Source organism: Acinonyx jubatus, chromosome A3 (genome assembly GCF_027475565.1).
Source record: "Acinonyx jubatus isolate Ajub_Pintada_27869175 chromosome A3, VMU_Ajub_asm_v1.0, whole genome shotgun sequence".
NCBI classification, from domain to species: domain Eukaryota; kingdom Metazoa; phylum Chordata; class Mammalia; order Carnivora; family Felidae; genus Acinonyx; species Acinonyx jubatus.
Window position 1 is genome coordinate 106,499,419 of NC_069388.1, and position 18,723 is coordinate 106,518,141.

At 44.0% G+C, this 18,723-nt stretch overlaps 1 protein-coding gene across 2 annotated transcripts in view; it reads left to right on the plus strand.

Annotated features, from left to right (window-relative positions):
• Positions 1 to 5,539: 5,539 nt before the first annotated feature.
• Positions 5,540 to 18,723, plus strand: part of SOS1 (SOS Ras/Rac guanine nucleotide exchange factor 1) — a 145,628-nt gene continuing 132,444 nt past the window's right edge. For both annotated transcript variants that reach the window (XM_027033598.2, XM_027033599.2), the window contains exon 1: positions 5,540 to 5,761. In XM_027033598.2, the coding sequence (XP_026889399.2) occupies positions 5,675 to 5,761 (87 nt within the window). In that variant the 5' untranslated portion in view covers positions 5,540 to 5,674. The remainder of the gene's footprint in view (positions 5,762 to 18,723) is intronic.

Genomic DNA, 18,723 nt, shown 5'->3' on the forward strand with positions numbered 1-18,723 from the left:
CGGGGGAGGGTCAGAGAGAGGGAGACACAGAATCTGAAACAGGCTCCAGGCTCTGAGCTGTCAGCACAGAGCCCGATGTGGGGCTCGAACTCACGGACTGTGAGATCATGACCTGAGCCAAAGTCGGCCGCTTAACCGACTGAGCTACCCAGGCGCCCCTCAGTGTTCTTTTTTTAAAGGTTCATCTATGTTGATGCGCGCCTTAGTTTGTTGGGATTGTTATAACAAAAAACCATACATGGTGGCTTTCAAACAACAGAAGTTTATTTCTCACAGTTCTAGAGACGGGGAAGTCAAATATCAAGGTGCCAACAGGTGAGAGCCTGCTTCCGGTTCATAGATAACTGTCTTCTCTCTCCTTCTCACATGGTGGAAACGGTGAGGGACCTCTCTGGGGTCTCTTTTATTTTAGCACTAATCCTATACATGAAGGTTCCACCCTCATGATCTACTCACTTCCCCCAAATCCCACCTCCAAATGCCATCACAATGGAGATTAAGATTCAACATACAAATTTTCAAGAGAACATAAACATTCAGTCTATAGGAATGTTGTATGGCTGTAGTTCATTCATTTTCACAGATGTCTAGTATTCCACAATTTGTTTACCCATTCTACTGTTTACACTCTTACAGTTAAGTGAGGAGTTTTCTCTGGAATATATATACTATGGGAATATATCTGTAGTAGTTTATGTAGGACATGCCTATGTTCACCTTTTAAGAAACAGTTATCTAAAGTTGTGTATTTGTTTATTTTCACATAGCCGTGGATGAGAATTTCAATTGCTTTACATCTTGCCAAAGCTTAGTATTCTGCAACGTTAAAATTTTTGCCAATTCAATGGCTATGACATAGTATTTCACCGTGGTTTTAACTTGACATTTCCTGATTGGTAATGAGATGAACATGTAGCCATCGTTAGTTCCTTTAAAGGAAACTACATGTTCTGAATACTAATTCTTTTTTGGTTACGTGAGTTGCAACTACTCTCTCCTACTTAACTTAGGCTTGTCCTTTCACTTTTTTTAAAAAAGTAAACTGAACGCCCAATGTGGGGCTCACACTCATGACCTGACTCAGAGATCAAGAGTCATATTCTCTACCAACTGAGCCAGCCAGGCAGCCCTTGTCCTTTCACTTTTTAATGTTATTATGTTTTGATTTACAGAAGTTCTTAATTTTAATGAAGTCAAATTTATCAAACCTTAAATTTATGGTTTGTGTTTTCGTGTCTTATTTAAGAAATCTTTTCCTATGATGAGCTTATGAAGATATTCCATATTTCCTTCTCACAATTTTATAGTTTTGTTTTTTATGTTTAAAAAGTTTCATCCACGTGGGATTGTTTTGTGCCGGGCGTGAGTTGGGGGTAGAATTTCATTTTTTCCATATGTATTTGTCAATTGCCCATATTTCATTTATTGAACAGTAATATCCCTTCCCCATCATCTGCAATGGTTGCTGTGTCATAAATCAAGTTTCTATATATATTTGGCCCTTTATTGATCCATTGGTTTGTTGTCTGTTCCTGTGCTGACACCACATAGTTTTAATTACTCTAGCTGTGTAGTAAGTCTTCATATCTGGTATGTTTTCCTACCTTTTGTTTGATAGAAGAACTAGGGTTTTGTTTTGTTTTGTTTTGTTTTGTTTGTTATTCCATATACATTTTAGAATCAGTTAATCAAGTTTCATGGCAAACTCTGCTGGGAATTTGACTGAAGTTGCATGGGACTGGGATGCAATCGGTTTGAGGTGCCACTATAACTTGAATCAACTGTAAAGAGATTTTTGTAAAACAACTCGACTCTGTGGAAATCTTTCAAAAACAAGTGCCAGGAACAGTCCCATAGATCTTAGAGACCTTTCGACCATTTCTTCTAATTGTACCTACCTTGCTCCCCACCATCTTTGCAAGAGAGAGAGAGGGAGAGGGAGAGAGAGAGATGGAAACAGAGGAAATCCAAGTTGTAACTAAAGGTGATAAAAGGTGGGTATCCAGGAGTTTTATCAGCCACTATTTTCTCTGCTGTATTTTCTAGGGACATACTATTTGGAGAAGTGGAATTGAAAGTAAGGGCTGGGAAGAAAGATAGGGTGAGTTGAAGCATAAAGGGAGGATATGCTCCTGAAACTGCTGTTTCTTATGCCTAGTGGGTTCTAAAGTTTGGGGGGGGAAGAGTCCTGAATGGGGGCTAGGAAAGACTTCAGAGAAAAGGTGGCATTTGCTCTGGAACAACAGCGTGGAAAAGAGTTCCTTGGTGAGTGCCTATATGGGAGATGGGGTGAAGCTGTGACAGGAGGGACTGAAAAGAAAAACGGTTATGGACACGTCAGGCGGACGGAGCAGCATAGGCAGGAAACAGCGAAAAGGATGGGTTAATAGGAGGCAACAGTCGTTCACTTTAAGTGAGATAGAGCTGGAAAGATAAGGAATAGCCTGATTGTGCAAGGTCCTGAATACAGAGCTAAGGACTTCGGACTTTATCCTGGGAGGGCAGTGAAGGCTCTTGAACAGGAGAGTAACCGGACCTGAAATTTGCTTCGGGAAGACAATTGTGGCCACCGCGAGGAAGGGAACCCTGTGGCGTCGGGAGGCGGAGCAGGGCAAAGAGCACGGCCGCCTGCAGGGGGCGCGCCGCTGGACCCGACACCCTCCCCGCCCCCTGCCCCGCTGCCCTGATCCCGTCGCGACACTCTCGGAACTCGGCTAGCACGCCTGGACGCGTCCCACTCGGGCCTCGGCTGGTTCGTCTGGACGCGCCCCCGTGCGTCACGTCCGCTCTGGCACTAGGCTTGTTAGCGCCGAGGAGGGGCGCGAAGGGAGCTTTTGCGCCTGCGCCGCCGCCAGCCACTGTCGGCGGTTAACGCTGAGGGCTCCGGGAGTTTTCACGTCTCCACTAGCGCGTTTTTGAGTCCGCCACGGTTGTCTATAATGGCTGCACGCCCATAGGTGTTTTGTGCCAAGAGATACAACCAAATGGCACAGAGGGGCTCGATTGCTCCCCGACCTTAGCGGTGCCGAGCCCAGGTCTCTCAGCTGAAAAGCGTCGAGCCTCTCCACTGCAATTTTCCTCCAGCTGCTTGGTCTCAGTTTGCGGCCCAAATGTCCAAACTAGTGAAAACCTGTCCCGGCTGCTAAGCATGCCCATGACGGGCTGTAATCCCTGTTTCTTAGGGCCTGTTTACCTCTGCAGTCAAATCAGAGGCTCCCAAGTTGCCAGGGATCTCGGAGATCAACAAGTCCAGCCTGTTAACCCCGACGTCCCAAGTGAATGAATGTACCGTTTTTATCCGCACAGCCCCGCTTCCTGGGACAACTGTGATTAGCTTGTCTTGAACATCTATTGTGTACCAAGTACTGTAGGTCCTGGAGATGTAATGATGAAGTAGGTTGATCTCTTGCAGTATATTCTAGTGGCCGTGATGATGCTAGCAAGGGACTAACCAAGGTTTATGGTAACAACATATAGGTGGGAATTTAGCGTGATCAGAGAAGGCCTCTTGGAGGTGGTGACGTTTCTAACCAGCCAAGTGAACAGTTAGGAGCAGAGTGAGTTTCAGGCTGAGGGAAGAGCAAAGCACCTGCGCAGGAAAGAGGTTGCTGTTTTCTAGGAATAGAAGGCCAGTGTGACTGAAGTGTGGTGAGACAAGGTTGAGAATGGTAAGAAAAGGTTGAGAATGTAAACAGCCAAATGCAGGCTTTGTGGGTCTCACCAACTGTGAGATCATAACCTGAGCCTAGATCAATAGTCAGATGCTTAACTGACTGAGCCACCCAGCCACCCCTACATATCATACGATTTTTTCTGTATTAATCCTTTGATATCAGATATTTGAAGATGGCTGACATGAGAGTCCCTTTCCTCTGAGACCCCCTTCTCCTACCCTAACTCCACTCAAAGCTATGGTTCCTCTATCTCATCGTACCCAGAGGGTGTATGTGTGATTTTCAAAATGCCATTCTAAATACTTTGAAAGTGTGAAGGATATTAAAATGTAAACCATGTGTGTACATTTTAAAAGGGAAGGACCTAAGACTTTTATTATGAGATTTGTAAAGAGAGCTTGTAGAGATTAAGAACCACTGCTTAAACATTTTCATCCACGTGATCCTGGTTATTGTTCTCTGAAATAGCTGAACAATATCAGCTTCAACCAAGGCTAATTCTCTAAGCTGTCTCCTCATCTGTTAAATGAAAACAATAGGATTCTATGACTATTAAATGAGATTATGCTCAAAAAGTGCTTAATGGTAAACCATGAGGGCCAGCTGCACCTTTACCACTGAGATGAACTTGTAGATAATGCTCATTTAGCACTCCTCAAACATTCACTAAGTGTCTATTCTGTGTAGAACCCTTAGTGAAAAAGATCTGCCTTCCAGGAGTTTGCTATCTATTTGAAAGAGCCTGGAGAGATTACAAAACAGATAAACTAAATGCCCTGAGAGGGACATAAGTAAGGTGCTCAGGGATCTGGGAGCTGCAAGAGAGGTCTCAATTTCCACTGAGGTAAGTGGTTATTGGAGTTCAAATTTAAGTGGGCTTGAGAGATGAACATACTGAATTTGAAACGCACACACAAAATCTATACTGCAGGTACGCATTTTATTCTTGGTGATGTGGAAAGACTAATCGGAAACACTGCAATCGTTTCTATTACCGGACAAATATTGAGCAGTAGGTTTCGTTAGAAAGGCACCTATCTTTTGTCCAGTCTGTTTACTATACACTGCATGCTCTGGGCAGTTCTTATCTTCGTGTTCAGGAACAAAGTACACACATACACGCCCCTTTCCGAAACTAAAGGCCCAGAGACGCCAAAAGAGAGGTGGGATTCCTCGCGGCCCAACCACACAATGGGGGCCGCTTCCCCGTAGCTCGCACCCCACCCGGAAGGCCTGGGTTCGACTTCTTGGGGCCCTTTCGCTCCTCCCCTGCAGTCCTCCGGGGCGCCCTTCCTCGCTCGCGCTTCCCTCCTCCTTCGCTGGGGAGCAGGAAAACCCGGAGCGAACCGGCCCTGCTCGGCAGCGCATGCTCAGTAGCCAGCAGGTTCAGTTCGCTAGTAGGAAGCTCGAGCGCTACACCGGCGTCGGCGGCGGCCGCGGCGGCACCTCCGGGCAGCCAGATCCTCCAACGACGACCTCGGGCCTTTCCCCTCCCCCGCTACCCCCCGGCCCCGCTCCGCCTCGGGCCGCTCGCGTTTCGGGGTCGCCGCTGCGCGGAGCGGGCTCCGCGGCCGGAGCGTCCCTCCGCACGCCCTCCCCCAGCCGCCGGCTCCGCCGCGGGGCCAGGCCGGGCCCGGGAGCGTAGCCCCGGCGGGCGGCGGCCGCGGCGGAGGGCAGCCGGGGGCGGCGCCGGCGGGCCGGGAAGGGGTGGGGGGGGGGGCCCGGCCCCGGGGCGGTGGTGCGGGATGCCGCCGCCGCCGCCTCCGGGCTGCGTTCGCTCTCCGCGGCTGGTGCCCGTGTCGGGTGGGTGGCCGGGCGCGAGCCTCGCCCCTCAGCCCCCTCTCCAGGGCTAGCCCGGCCGCGCGGCGCCCCGAGGGGGCCGGGCCGTCCGGTGGGGCCGCGGCCCTGTTCGGTGCTGCGAGCTCGCCCTCTCGCGGCTCCCCGGCCCGGCCGCCGCCGCCGCCGCCCCTCTCCCCGCCCAGAGGCGCCCCGGGGGCACCATGCAGGCGCAGCAGCTGCCGTACGAGTTTTTCAGCGAGGAGAACGCACCCAAGTGGCGGGGGCTGCTGGTGCCGGCGCTGAAAAAGGTGAGGAGCGCGCGGGACCCCCGCTTCCCGGCTTGCAGCCCCCGCTAGGGCGCGGGGCCGGGGCGGTGGAAGGGCTGGGGAGGCGGGGCGCGCGCAAGGCCGTCTTTCTTCCCGGTCTCGCCGCCTCCCAGAAAGGACCGCGCACGCTGAGAGGTTCCCCCACACTCGCTGGCTCCGTGTTGACATTCACCCGGTGTGTGGGAAGGCCGCGGCAAGCCAGGCAGAGTTTGTCCGAATAAAACAGCCTCCCGAGAGGTTAATGTCCTGTCTCCGATTCCGAGACGAGAGTTGGAGGAGGCTCAGTTTTCAGTGGAGGTCACAGCAGGCCACTTTTCCGCCTTCTCGGTCTTACCCTGGAGCTGCTGTCAGCCTCCGGTTTTAGGTGTCCAGTATGCTGGTTTTAGTGGGCTCAAGAATGCTCTAGCCATAATGCTTGCTCTAAGTAATTGCAGAGCTCGCTTGCCAGCGGGAACACGGCCTGCTTTGCTCGCCCTCTGTAATCGCTCTTCATTCCCCTGAATTCCCCCACTCCTCCGATTAACAGGGGCGGATGCACATGCCACTTTTGTTGTTGTTTAGAGTCTTGGTACTATCTTTCGGGCTGTTGATTGAAATTTTTAACCTTTCTCTGTGTCTTCAGCTTTGCCACCTTGTTATCTGAAGTTGTATGCTCCATGATCTTTGCTTTTAAATGTTTTAGTAGTATTAGGAAATGTTGCTACATTTTAAAAGCTTCTAAAGCAACATTGTGAGTTAGTAAATACATTACAACACTAGAAACCGTGTTTGAAGATAAAAACAATCCGTATTTTTTGTTTCCCTTTTACCTTTTCTGTGGAGATTGCTTTAGTCTCCGAGTGTTTCTGAAGTCCAATTTGTTGTTGCTCAAAGAACGTTTTATGTTATTAAAATATATTTTAGCTCCTACTGAGAGTTGAGATTATGATGTACCTTTTGTTCTGAACATGTATACTTTGAAAAAAACTGTGTCTTAAAAGGTGCCTGATGTTTCCCAAAGGCCAGCAACTTTTACTTTCCCTTTTGCCCTCCTCCCCCTCCTTGGAGACTTACAGTGGAAACTATTTAGTGTGTTAGCAGAATTTGCTCATTTTTTTCAGGTGTAAGTTACTGACTTTTTCCCTTAAGTGACATCAAACGTCTCCGTGATACTGTTTTCTAAGAAAACCAAAGAGATGCCATCTTCCTTACATACCTTATTCATTAGAAACTCCATCAGGGCTCTCTTTTTACTTTTGCTTTACCTGCAAGCTTGGCGTCTTAGCTTATAATAGGGGAGTAGGATGTCTCAGTCGTGTCCGAAGCCTGGTCCTGGCAGAGGTGGGAGTGGAGTGGGGAGGAGACCAAAAAATTGTTGCGAACATACAGAAGAACTCAAAACACCATCAGTTTGGGGCTGTTTTGCTTAAGAGCAAACAGCTCCTGTTCCAGGGAACCATCAAGATACTCTGTCAGTTGTGAGGGTACTGTGAAGTAGTGGAAAGAGCATTCCAAGAGTTGGCCGACCAGGTCTGACTCTGCCACCCTGGTGCCCCTTGCTGAAATCTGTCTACAGAAGCATTTTGTTTGGCTGGCACCCTGTTGTTTTACTTTTAATGTAATTAGTTGCCACTGTTTAAAAGTGGGAGATGTTAAAATCCGAATTTTCAGCTTTTCTTGAAGAATAGGAGGGCCTTTCCCCACTGGGCAAGACAATAAACTGCTGGAGCTGAGTAAATGGCTTCCTTCTTTAGACTGGACATGTATCTCCCATTTGCCAAGGTCCCCTCAGTCCTCTTTGCTTATTTGCAAAAACAGCCTTAACCATATGCAGAGATCCCCTTGCAGGACACAAGTGATGGGAGGAGGTGGAAACATACACAATCTAGCCGATAGGTTCTTCTAATTCTTATTTAAGATAGCCACTGGTGATGACTCTGCGCCACCTAAGATGAGGTTGAGAATACAATTTCATATCTGGATGTACTCTTGGGAGCTCAGAACCTGCATTTGCACCTGCCTGCTCTCCTTATCTTGAACTCTTCCTTTAGACTTAATGCACTATTGCAGATGTGCCCAACTTGAGCTCTTTTACCTGAGGCTCTGTTGTCATGTTATTCTCTTCCCCTGGACTGCCCTTTGCCTGGCCTAACACTACTCCTCCTTCTGGACTCACTTGACCTCAGGTGTTTTCTCAAATCCTCAGGGCTGTGTTGGATAGTCTTCATTTTCTTTTAGCACTGAAGCCTAGCACTTAATAATGAATTGTAAGTTCCTATTCACTTGTCTGCCCCATCCCACAACTAGATTAGATGGTCCTTGAGAACAGGAATGATATTTTACCCTCATTTTATCCTTCATGCATACAGTGCCTGACACCTAGTAGGAACTTCCGTTGCTTGAATGAATGGGTGGCGGAATACCCAAACTGCATCATCTGTCTCCTCCTTCACTGACCATTAAAAAAAATTCCTCTTGACGGCTTTATTGTTGTTTATTTGGTTAAAAACTTTGGAGTCGTCTCGGACTTCTCTCTCTTACATTACTGCCCAAACCCAGCATGGCCTGTAGGTTTATTCCCTTTGACACGTTCTTCTAATCTGTTCCCTCCTACTCTTGAGTCCTCTTTCCTTTTTTTTTTTTTTTTAACGTTTATTTATTTTTGAGACAGAGAGACAGAGCATGAACGGGGGAGGGGCAGAGAGAGAGGGAGACACAGAATTGTAAGCAGGCTCCAGGCTCTGAGCCATCAGCCCAGAGCCCAACGCAGGGCTCGAACTCACGGACTGTGAGATCGTGACCTGAGCTGAAGTCGGACGCTTAACCGACTGAGCCACCCAGGCGCCCCTTGAGTCCTCTTTCCTAGACTACTGTGATAGCACCTTAACTAGTTTACTGCGCCTCACCTTTCCCGTATCTGTTTTTCAAATTTCAGAAGTTCTAGTACACGTCGGAATACGTTGCACTCTTGCTCAGAGCTAACGATATCTTTTGAGGGCACAGGATGCGGTGCACGGTCATTAGCAGAGAATTGATGGTGATCAGTGGTCTGGCTTCATCCTGCTTTCCTGGCTGGATTGCCCACCATGGTCTTTCATATTCTTTATGCTTCAGCCAGACTGGACTACTACTTTTCCTGAATATGCCCAGAGTGTCTCACTACCTCTCTCAGTCTAAGTCCTATCTTGTCTATTGCACAAATGTATCATGCTTACCACAGACCAAGCATTGCCCTCGGCACTAAGAATAAAAAGGTATGACATCATCCAGAAACGACTAAGTCAGAGCACAGTGGGAAGTGGCAGAGGATGAGTTTGGATAGGAAACTGGTTTCGAGAGAGGTTTTTTAAATGTTAAGCTAAGGAGTTTGAATTTTATCTTGAGGGGATGAAAGTCATTGAGGAATAGGGGAGTAACATCAGATTGAAATTTTAGAAAATTCACTTTGGCCAGAGAATAGAAAATGGATTGGAGAAGAATGAGACCTGAGGTAAGGAGAAAAGTTAGAAGGCTAGTTTAATAGTCCAGTCAAGAGATACTGTGCATTTGAATTAAGGATGCATTTGAACCCGGTTGGAAACTTAGGGATGGATTTTGAGAGATGTTTAAAGGTAGAATTGACAGGACCCAGTCACTCCCTCAGTGAGTAGGGCAAGTGGTAAGAGAGCAGGAAGAGTCCCTAAGTTCTGGTTTGTGTGCTTTTTGTCAGAACAGAGAATGGAGGAGAAGAAGCCGTTGTGATGGAGAGAGTGGCATAAAGAGATGAGTTTTAGACACGTTGATTTAAAAGTCCTTTCGGCTTATCCAGGTGGACTTGTCAAGCTGGCAGTTGTCATTGGTATCTGCCACCGCAAATTTGGAACTTCTAGGGGTGGAGGTAAAGCCTTAAGAATAAATGAAGCCTCGGAGGCGCCTGGGTGGCTCAGTCGGTTGAGCGTCTGACTTCAGCTCAGGTCATGATCACGTGGTTTGTGACTTCAAGACCCACATCAGGCTCTGTGCTGATAGCTCAGAGCCTGGAACCTGCTTCAGATTTTATGTCTCCCTCTCTCTGCCCCTCCCCTGCTCGTGCTCTCTCTCTCTCTCTCTCTTAAAGAATAAACGTTAAAAAAAAAACAAAAGAATAGATGAAGTCTTTATCCATACAAAGACTTATACAAGGATTCTGTTCATGACAGTTCTCTTCAGCAAAAAAAGAGGAAACAATCCAAATGTCCATTAACAGGTGAAAGAATAAACAAATTGTGAAATAGCCATACATTGGAATACTACTGGGTAATAAAAAGGAATGAATTATTGATACACATGACAATATGATTGAATCTCAAAAATAGTTCAGCTGAATGAAAGAAACCAGGTCAAAAAAAGAGTATATACTGTATAATTCTATTATATAAAATTCTAGAAATTGCAAACTTATCTACAACGACAAGGAGCAAGTGAGTGGTGGTTTTAGGGGGAGGCTTTTATGTTCATTTGTTGATTGTGCTGATAATTTCACGGATATATACATACATTAAAATTTAGCAGATTTACAACTCAGATATGTGCAATTTGTTGAATGTCAGTTGTACATCAGTGAAAGTGTTAAAAGTAGATAAAGCCACCTACTGAAAATTAGAGGTAAGACTGAAGTAGGGCTGTCATTAGACCTGGTTGGGGAGGGAGAGGAGTGGGCAATAGTGTGTAGGAGAAGAGCGGGGGAAGGAGTGATTCAAGGGGATGAAGAAGGAAGAAGTTGGAGGGGCGCCTGGGGGGCTCAGTTGGTTAAGTGTCAGACTTTTGGCTTCGGCTCAGGTCATGATCTCAGAGTTCATGGGATTGAACCCCACATCACGCTCTGTGCTGACAATGTGAAGCCTGCTTGTCCCCTTCTCTCTGCCCATCCCCTGCTCACTCTCTATCCCTCTCTCTCTCTCTCTCAAAATAAACACTTTAAAACAAAACAAAAAAACCCCTATGTTTAAAAAAATCAAAGAAGGAGTTGGAGTAGAGACTCCTCAGTCCTGGGCCTTGTGGTTTTGTTTTTCTCTTCTGGACCTGAGGCTTCTGCCAAAATTATTTCTCTGTTGGATCTTTGGTCAGGCCAAGAGACATCAGATCTTGATCCCCCTCTTCGTATTTATTGTACGTCTCGTACCTGGCATTATTCATTCCAGGTGTCGGTTGAGATAGGAAGTATAACCCAGAGCCTGGAACACACTGGGTCCCAGTGATCAATACAGGGTCTACTCAGTGAATGTAGATACAGCAAGCTGAAGAAAGGAGGTCCAGACTTCTAAATTAAATGTTTCACGGGGCTCCTGGCTCGCTCAGTGAGTATTATGCTACCTTGATCTCAGGGTTGTGAGTTCAAGCCCCATGTAGGTTGTAGAGATTACTTAAACACAAAACCTTAAATCTAAAATCTTAAATTAATTAATTAAGTGTTTCACTATAAAGCTGCTTAGAGTGAAGGTCTTTCAGAAGCCATCCACACAGTTTTCCACTTATCCGGGAAATACTTCTTTTCTAAACGCACAAAATCGTGTTGGTATGTTTTGTTGGCGTTTATACTGATTAACTGATATCTGCAACTTTGTATATATCATTATTTAATGCTGAAGCTCTGCTCTGAACTTTATAACTAGGGCATAGGAAGTAAACTATTAGAATTTGAAGAGGAAATATAAAAAGAAGGAAGGAGTCAGGTAAAAAGTATGAGACCCTAGTGTCTGAGAAGCCGAGAAAGTAAGGAGCTGCAAGAAGAGTCGTTAAGTGTGTCAGACTACGGATAAGTGAGGTAAGGTGCTTGAAAATGTTAGATTTGACAGCTAAGGGGTCACTTCCGTCTGAGCGGTTTCAGTGTGGATAGATGACGGAAGAACATGGAAAGACAATAGCAAGGTAGCATGGACAGATGACTTCTGCCCCCCCGCCACTCTCCAGATTACTATGGTTTTTTTTTTTCAGAAGCTTGGAAATGAAAAGAGATACTGCTGTGGCAAGAAGGGGATTCAAGCTTGGGGAGGTTTTTTATTTGAAGGTGATGGAAACTTGTATATGTTAGGAGTCTCTGGGGCAGGAGCTGGTAAAGAGTGCTGGTGAAGATACTGAACAATGAGGAGATGAGTAGCCCAGGAACACAAGTAATGGGATTTGTCTTGAACTGTTCGCCAGGTACTATTTTAAGTACTCACATGTGTTTTCTAATTCTCATTGGACTACTCTTATTGCCTCCATTTTACAAGAGAGAAAACTGAGGTTTAGAAAGAATAATTTGGTTAGAGAATCTGCAGTTTTAAATACTATGCTATGCTACCTCTAGCAGGGCATCTTTGATGGCATCTTTTTTCCTGAGATGGGAGGGAAAGAGACAAATAAGGGTTTGTAGGTTGGGCAGCAGGGAGTTCACGTTAGGTATCCTCTATTTTCTTAACGAAATGAATAGCAAGATTCTTTACATAGAGCAAGGAAAGAGAAATGAGTAAGGAGTTTAAGAAGCATGGTGAAGTTTTGAAATTGCTGTTTTGGAGTGTGGAGAAGGAGCCAACCAGTGAATCAGAAAGAACTTGCTGAGCAGTGCAGAGTGTGAAGACCATAAATTTGGAGGCACATTCATTGGTCTGGTGGTTGTGAGATTTCCTCCAGCAGCACTCATCGGTTCAGGTGAATGGACACAGAAGGAGAGTTGATTGCAGATGGCTGCAGTAGAGACTAAGAGGATAGCAATATTTCAGGTGATAGAAAGTAAAGCTGTAAGATGGGTTATAGGGGGATAGATGAAGGCTCCACGGATTAGAAATCTTTGATGAGTTGGAGGAGGAGGGTAGCGAGAGCAGACAGGGGATTATGATTGGAGATCATCATAATAATTTAGGGTTTTAAGATTCCAGAAATGAAAGAAATAAGACAATTGGGAGCTCTGGAGTTAGTGTATTGAATGATGGATTGGTGTATTACATATATGGGTGATGACGAAGTCCACAAGGATTATGGCACATGTCATAGTGGAAAGGAAGACTGTAATCCAGCCATGGCAGTGAGATCCAGAAATCACAGCAGTGAGGATGCTTCAACCAAATAATAAAAGTGGCAACTACTCCCTGTTCCCCGTAATGTATTTTGTATCACAGCTTTGGGTAGAATAGGAAAAAACGTTGCACTTCATTTTAGAGTGTTTTTGTCTTGTGATTAAGTTTTTTTTTTTTTTTTTTACCCAATGTTTTATTATGGGAAATTTCAAATATGCAAAAAAGTTGAAAGAATTATTCATTAAAACACCTGTGTACCCATCACCTAGATTCTGTAATTTACATTTACTATGTTTGTTTTATCGCATGCCTATCCATCCTGCCTCCCTCCATCCACCAATCCATCTTATGTTTTGATGCATTTCAAAGTAAGTGGCAGACATCAGTACATTTTACTTCCAAACATTGCAACATGCATGTCATTAACTAGAGTTCAGTATTTGTTTACAGTTCTTTTTGGTTTTTAGGTAAAATTTATGTACAGTGGAATACACAAATGTTAATTGTACCATTTAATGAGTTTTGACAAACAAATACAACTCAAACCTCTATCAAGATAACGAACATCACTATCACTCCTGAAATTTACCTCCTGTGCCTTCTCAGTCAATCCCTGTAACCATTGTTCTGATCTTTTATCATCCTACCATAGATTATTAATCTTACCTATTCTAGAACATCATATGAATCGAGTCATATAGTATATAATTTTTGTAAGGCTTTGAGGTTGTGTTTCTTAGGAATTCAGTTCTTTTTTCCATCATAGGACTATGTCAGAGTTTGTTTGTCAAGTGGCTGGATACCTAGGAGGTTTCCAGTTTAGGGCTATTATACATAAAGCTTCCATGAATGTTCTTATTATACAAGTCTTTTTGTAGGCCTATGTTTTCATTTCTCTTGTGTAAATATTAAGAGAAATGGCTCATAGAGTGTTTAGTCTCACAAGAAACTGCCAGACCTTTTCTCAAATTGGTTGTACCTTTAATATTCCCGCAACAATGTATGAGAGTTCCAGTTGTGCCACATCTTTGCCAGTATTTGTTGTTATCAGTCTTTAATTTTAGTCACTGTGGTGGGTTTGTAGTGGTATCTCACTGTGGTTTCAATTTGCATTATCCCGGTGACTAGTGATATTGAACACTTTCTCGTGTTCTTATTGGCCATTTTGTATCTTTCTTCGGGCAGCATCTGCATAAATCTGTTGCCCATTTTAAATTTTGCGTTCTTTTTAGTATTGCATTGTAAGAGTTGTTTATATATCATGGGTAACTGCTCTTTATCAGAAAAATGTTTCATGAATATTTTCTTCCAGCCTGTGGCTTGTCTATTCATTCTCCTAATGGTGTTTTTTGATGAACAGACTTTTTAATATTGATGGAGTCAAATTTATTAGTTTTTTTTTTTAAGGTTATTGCTCTCTGTATTTAAGAACCTCTTGCCTGCCACCAAGCCGTGAAGATACTCTCCTAATGCTGTGTTCTAAAAACTTTATAGAAAAGTTTTTACATAATCTGTGGTCCATTTCAGATTAATTATTGTGTATAATGTAAAGTGGGAATTGAGATTCATTTTTTATGCTGATATCTAGTTATTTCAGAAGTATATGTTGAAATATAGGTGTCTGGGTGGCTCAGACGGTTGAGTGTCCAGTTTTGGCTCAGGTCATGATCTTGTGATTCATGAATTCAATACCTGCATCAGGCTCTGTGCTGACAGCTTGGAGCCTGGAGCCTGCTTCAGATTCTGTGTCTCCCACTTTCTCTCGGCTCTTCCCCACTCGTGCTTTGTCTCTCCCTCAAAAGTAAACATAAAAAAAATCATATGTTGAGATTTCTCTTTCCCTGTTGACTGTGATGTTTTTATGAAAATTAAATAAGTATTATATATATTTATGTAAATATATATACAAACATCTCCATTCTATCCCACTGATCTGTTTATCTTTACACCAGTACCACACTATTGGTTACTGTAAATTTATACTGAGTCTTAAAGTTAGGTAGTATAAGTCCTCCAATTTTTGTTTTTCTTTTAAAATCTTGTTTTAGCGTTTCTAGATTTGGATTTCACTATAAATTTTGAACCAGCTGTCAATTTCTACCAAAAAATCTTGCTGAGATTTTGATTGTGATTGCATTGAATCTATAGATCACTAGGGAGAATTTGTATCTTTTTTTTTTAATTTTTTTTTCAACGTTTTTTATTTATTTTTGGGACAGAGAGAGACAGAGCATGAACGGGGGAGGGGCAGAGAGAGAGGGAGACACAGAATCGGAAACAGGCTCCAGGCTCCGAGCCATCAGCCCAGAGCCTGACGCGGGGCTCGAACTCAGGGACTGCGAGATCGTGACCTGACTGATGTCGGACGCTTAACCGACTGCGCCACCCAGGCTCCCCTTTTTTTAAATTTTTTTTTCAACGTTTTTAATTTATTTTTGGGACAGAGAGAGACAGAGCATGAACGGGGGAGGGGCAGAGAGAGAGGGAGACACAGAATCGGAAACAGGCGAGAATTTGTATCTTAACAATATTAAATCTTTGGGCCTGTGAACATGGTGTATCTCTCCATTTATTTAGACTTATTAATTTCTGTCAGCAACACTTTGTAGTTTTCAGTGTAAAAGCCTTACATGTCTTTGGTTGAGTTTAACCCTAAATACTTTGTTTTTTAATTTTATTGTAAATTGTCTTAGAATTTTATTTTCTAATTGTCACAAATATGCAAACATAAAGCTGCTTTTTATATATTGGACTTGTATCCTTTGATTTTGCTGGTAGTTGCAGATTCCACAGAATTTTCTACATTATTATGTCATGTGCTACTACAGATAGTCCGATATTTATTTTTCTTGCCTTATTTTACTGACTAGGTCCTCCATTAAATGTTAAATGAAAGTAGTGAGAGTGGTCATCTGTTTCTATGGCTGAGTTTTACAGCAGAGGAAATGGGTCCTTAGGCAGACTGCTCAAGATCTTATAACTAATAAGGAATAGAATCAGGATTTGAACCTGAATCTGTCTGGCTTCAAAGACCACTCTTTGTACTGTCCTGTATTGCTTCCTTTGAGTAGGCAGTATAATATAGTACACTAGTGTTTTCATTGTCTTGCACCTTAGATTTTAGGGAAGAAGTACCTTAGGATAGAGGAGGTTGAATGAAGCTTCGAAACCTTTTGCTTTAAGCTGAGAAGCTCGGCCCTTTTACGTGTTAGGGCTCTGCATAGGATTACATTTGAAAAAATGGTTCTGCTGCATAAAAAAGTAAGACTTTTAAAGGCACTGGTTAATGGAAAACCAGTATAGACCATAGAAGAACGGGCTGAGAAATGTCTTGGTGGCATTAGGTAGCTTGGAGACTGTCCTGTGTGCTTCCGCTCGGGAGTGACAGGAGTGATGTTTTAAGTAGCAGTGGGAGTTAACCAGGTGAGGATGAGGAGGAAGTGTGTTCAAAGATTTGTGGTGGCTTGGAGTCCATGAGGAGCTGAGCATTTTAGAAATTCTGAGTAGCTGGGAGTCTGAAGCGTGGGGCCAGATCTTGTGAGCAGTGGGGAAGGCCAGTTAGGGTGGGATAATGGTGGTTTTGACTAGGGCAATAGCTGTGGGCATACAGAAAAGTGGATAGATTTTTAGATGTAAAAGTAGATTGATGATTGAATGACAGAGTAGTAAGAGAGGAGTAAAAACTGATTCCTATGTTTCTGGCTTAAGGGTCTAAGTGGTAGTGGGATGAAAGAGGAAATACGGGGGGAGGAGCACGTTAGGAGGAGAACTAAGAAGCCTCCAGTTCTCTGGGAATGAGAGGATGTGAGAGAATTATGATGGGAGGGATTTACACTTTGGGGGAGGGGAGGAGCCAAGTATGGCAAGCATGGAAAGTGTCTTTGTTGGACTGCTCTCAGGAATGAAGGCTCTGACAATGTCTTTCAAAGTACATTTCAAATACCATTTTCTCCACAAAGGCTTTCTACTGCAACCCCATCCCCTAAGTAGAATGTATCTCTTAATTTACTTAGTGCTTTATATGTCAGTTTTAGTACTTAATGATAGTCTGTCCTTCAAAGTTTTATCTGTGGCTTCTCTTTCTCTATACTGGGAGTTCCTTGAAGGTAAGAATAGGGTCCTACTCACCTTTATATTCCCTATAATGCTTAGCATATTTCTCACATATAGCAAGCAGGTGCTCAGGACCTTTTGTTGAATTGCATGTGGTTCTGAGCTCGTCCCCTCAAGAATATACTACTAATGAGCTTGTTGGGTGTTAGCTGAGATCTTCAACTTCAAAAGGCATTGGAATTGCCATGTTCAGTGTATTCCATTTTAGCACATAGGTAAGCAAATACTATATTTTAGAAATAACTCATTTTAAATGGCTAGATTTTTTTTTTAGGTTTATTTTTGAGAGTGAGGGTGAGAGAGAGAGCACGTGTGCACGAGCAGGGGAGGGGCAGAGAGAGAGGAGACAGAGAAGCCTAAGCAGGCTCCACACGCTGACAACACAGAGCCCCTTGTGGGGCCCAAACTCACAAACCATGAGATCATGACCTGAACAAAATCAAGAGTCAGGCACTCAACCGACTGAGCCACCCAGGCACCCCTTAAATGGCTAGTTTTTTAAAAAGTGTGCAATGCAAGGTTGAGAAGCAGATGCCAAGGTGGGGTTGGGTATACAAGAAATGTATTAGCAGTGCTTGTGAGAGAAAATGGGGAAGGAGTCAAGGAGAGTCTTGAGACTGTAAGGCAAGTCTGACTCCCAAGTGAAGGAGAGAGGTAAGGGAGGAAGGAACTTGGGGTGAAAGTGTCTTACACTGCAGTGCAGTTTTAAGGAAAGTTCACCCAGGCCTCAGGAAGTTCTTGAGTGAAAGTTGGGGTCACAGGAATTCCTCATCCCCCAGGAAGAAGCCTGGCTTAGTATGTGTGCTGTGCTCGGTCCTTGACGGGGTGGGGGGGGGGGGGTGCGGGCAGCCTGGGAGAAGCAGAGCCTCTGCACAAACACAGAAACACAGTGTTGGATTTCATAGTGCAGCAGCTGGAGTCTGAGGTCTGAGAGACTCATTCTCAGAGCCAGCCAGGGTCACCTCTGAGGCTATCGATGGCCTGATTCAGGATAATATGGTTACAGACTTCCTCCACTGAAAGTGGATAATTTGTTCCTCCCAAATCCCTTATGCTTTCAAAAAAGATATCTTAGGTTGAGTTCTGAAAGTCACAAGTTCATTATTGCTGATATTAACAGTGCACAGTTTGCTTTAGTAGTTACCAAATAAAGTTTGCCTTTCATATTCCAGTTTATTTCATAATTAACCCTTTGATGTACAAAACCCACAAAGCAGTAAAGGCAAAAGAAAACAATGCAAATGATACCCATGTTATTACTACGTGAGCTAGTGAACTCAGAGCACTTCGGCACTACCTTGAGTAGTCCAGCTCTCTGGCCATGAAGGTGACTACTTGTTGATTTTCCTTTCCAGGCTGGGCTATCTTGGAGGCAGACAAACACAAATCAGTAAAGAAATTCCTCATGAAGTCTGGTAACTTAATTTCTGGTACCATAAATTCTGGGAACTTCCCATTGGAGTTGGGGATAGGAGTATACATAGGTGAAAAGTAATTTGAAGTTTTGGTTTTATGGACTCTAAATTACTTAGATATTATTTTTAAAATAGATACTTTAAAAGTGTAATGGGCACCTGGGTGGCTTAGTCGGTTAAACGTCTGACTCTTGATTTCAGCTCAGGTCGTGATCTCACAGTTTATGAGATCGAGCCCTGCTTTGTGCTTTGCGCGCGGAGCCTGCTTGGGATTCTTTCTCTCCCTTCCTCTCTCTGCCCCTACTCTGCATGCTTGCTCTCTCTGAAAACAAACAAACTAAAAGAAAGTGTAACAGGAATATGATTTCAAAAAAGTTTCTTTAATGTTGCTTTCATGCTGATTTTGACTGGTTTGGTTTTATTT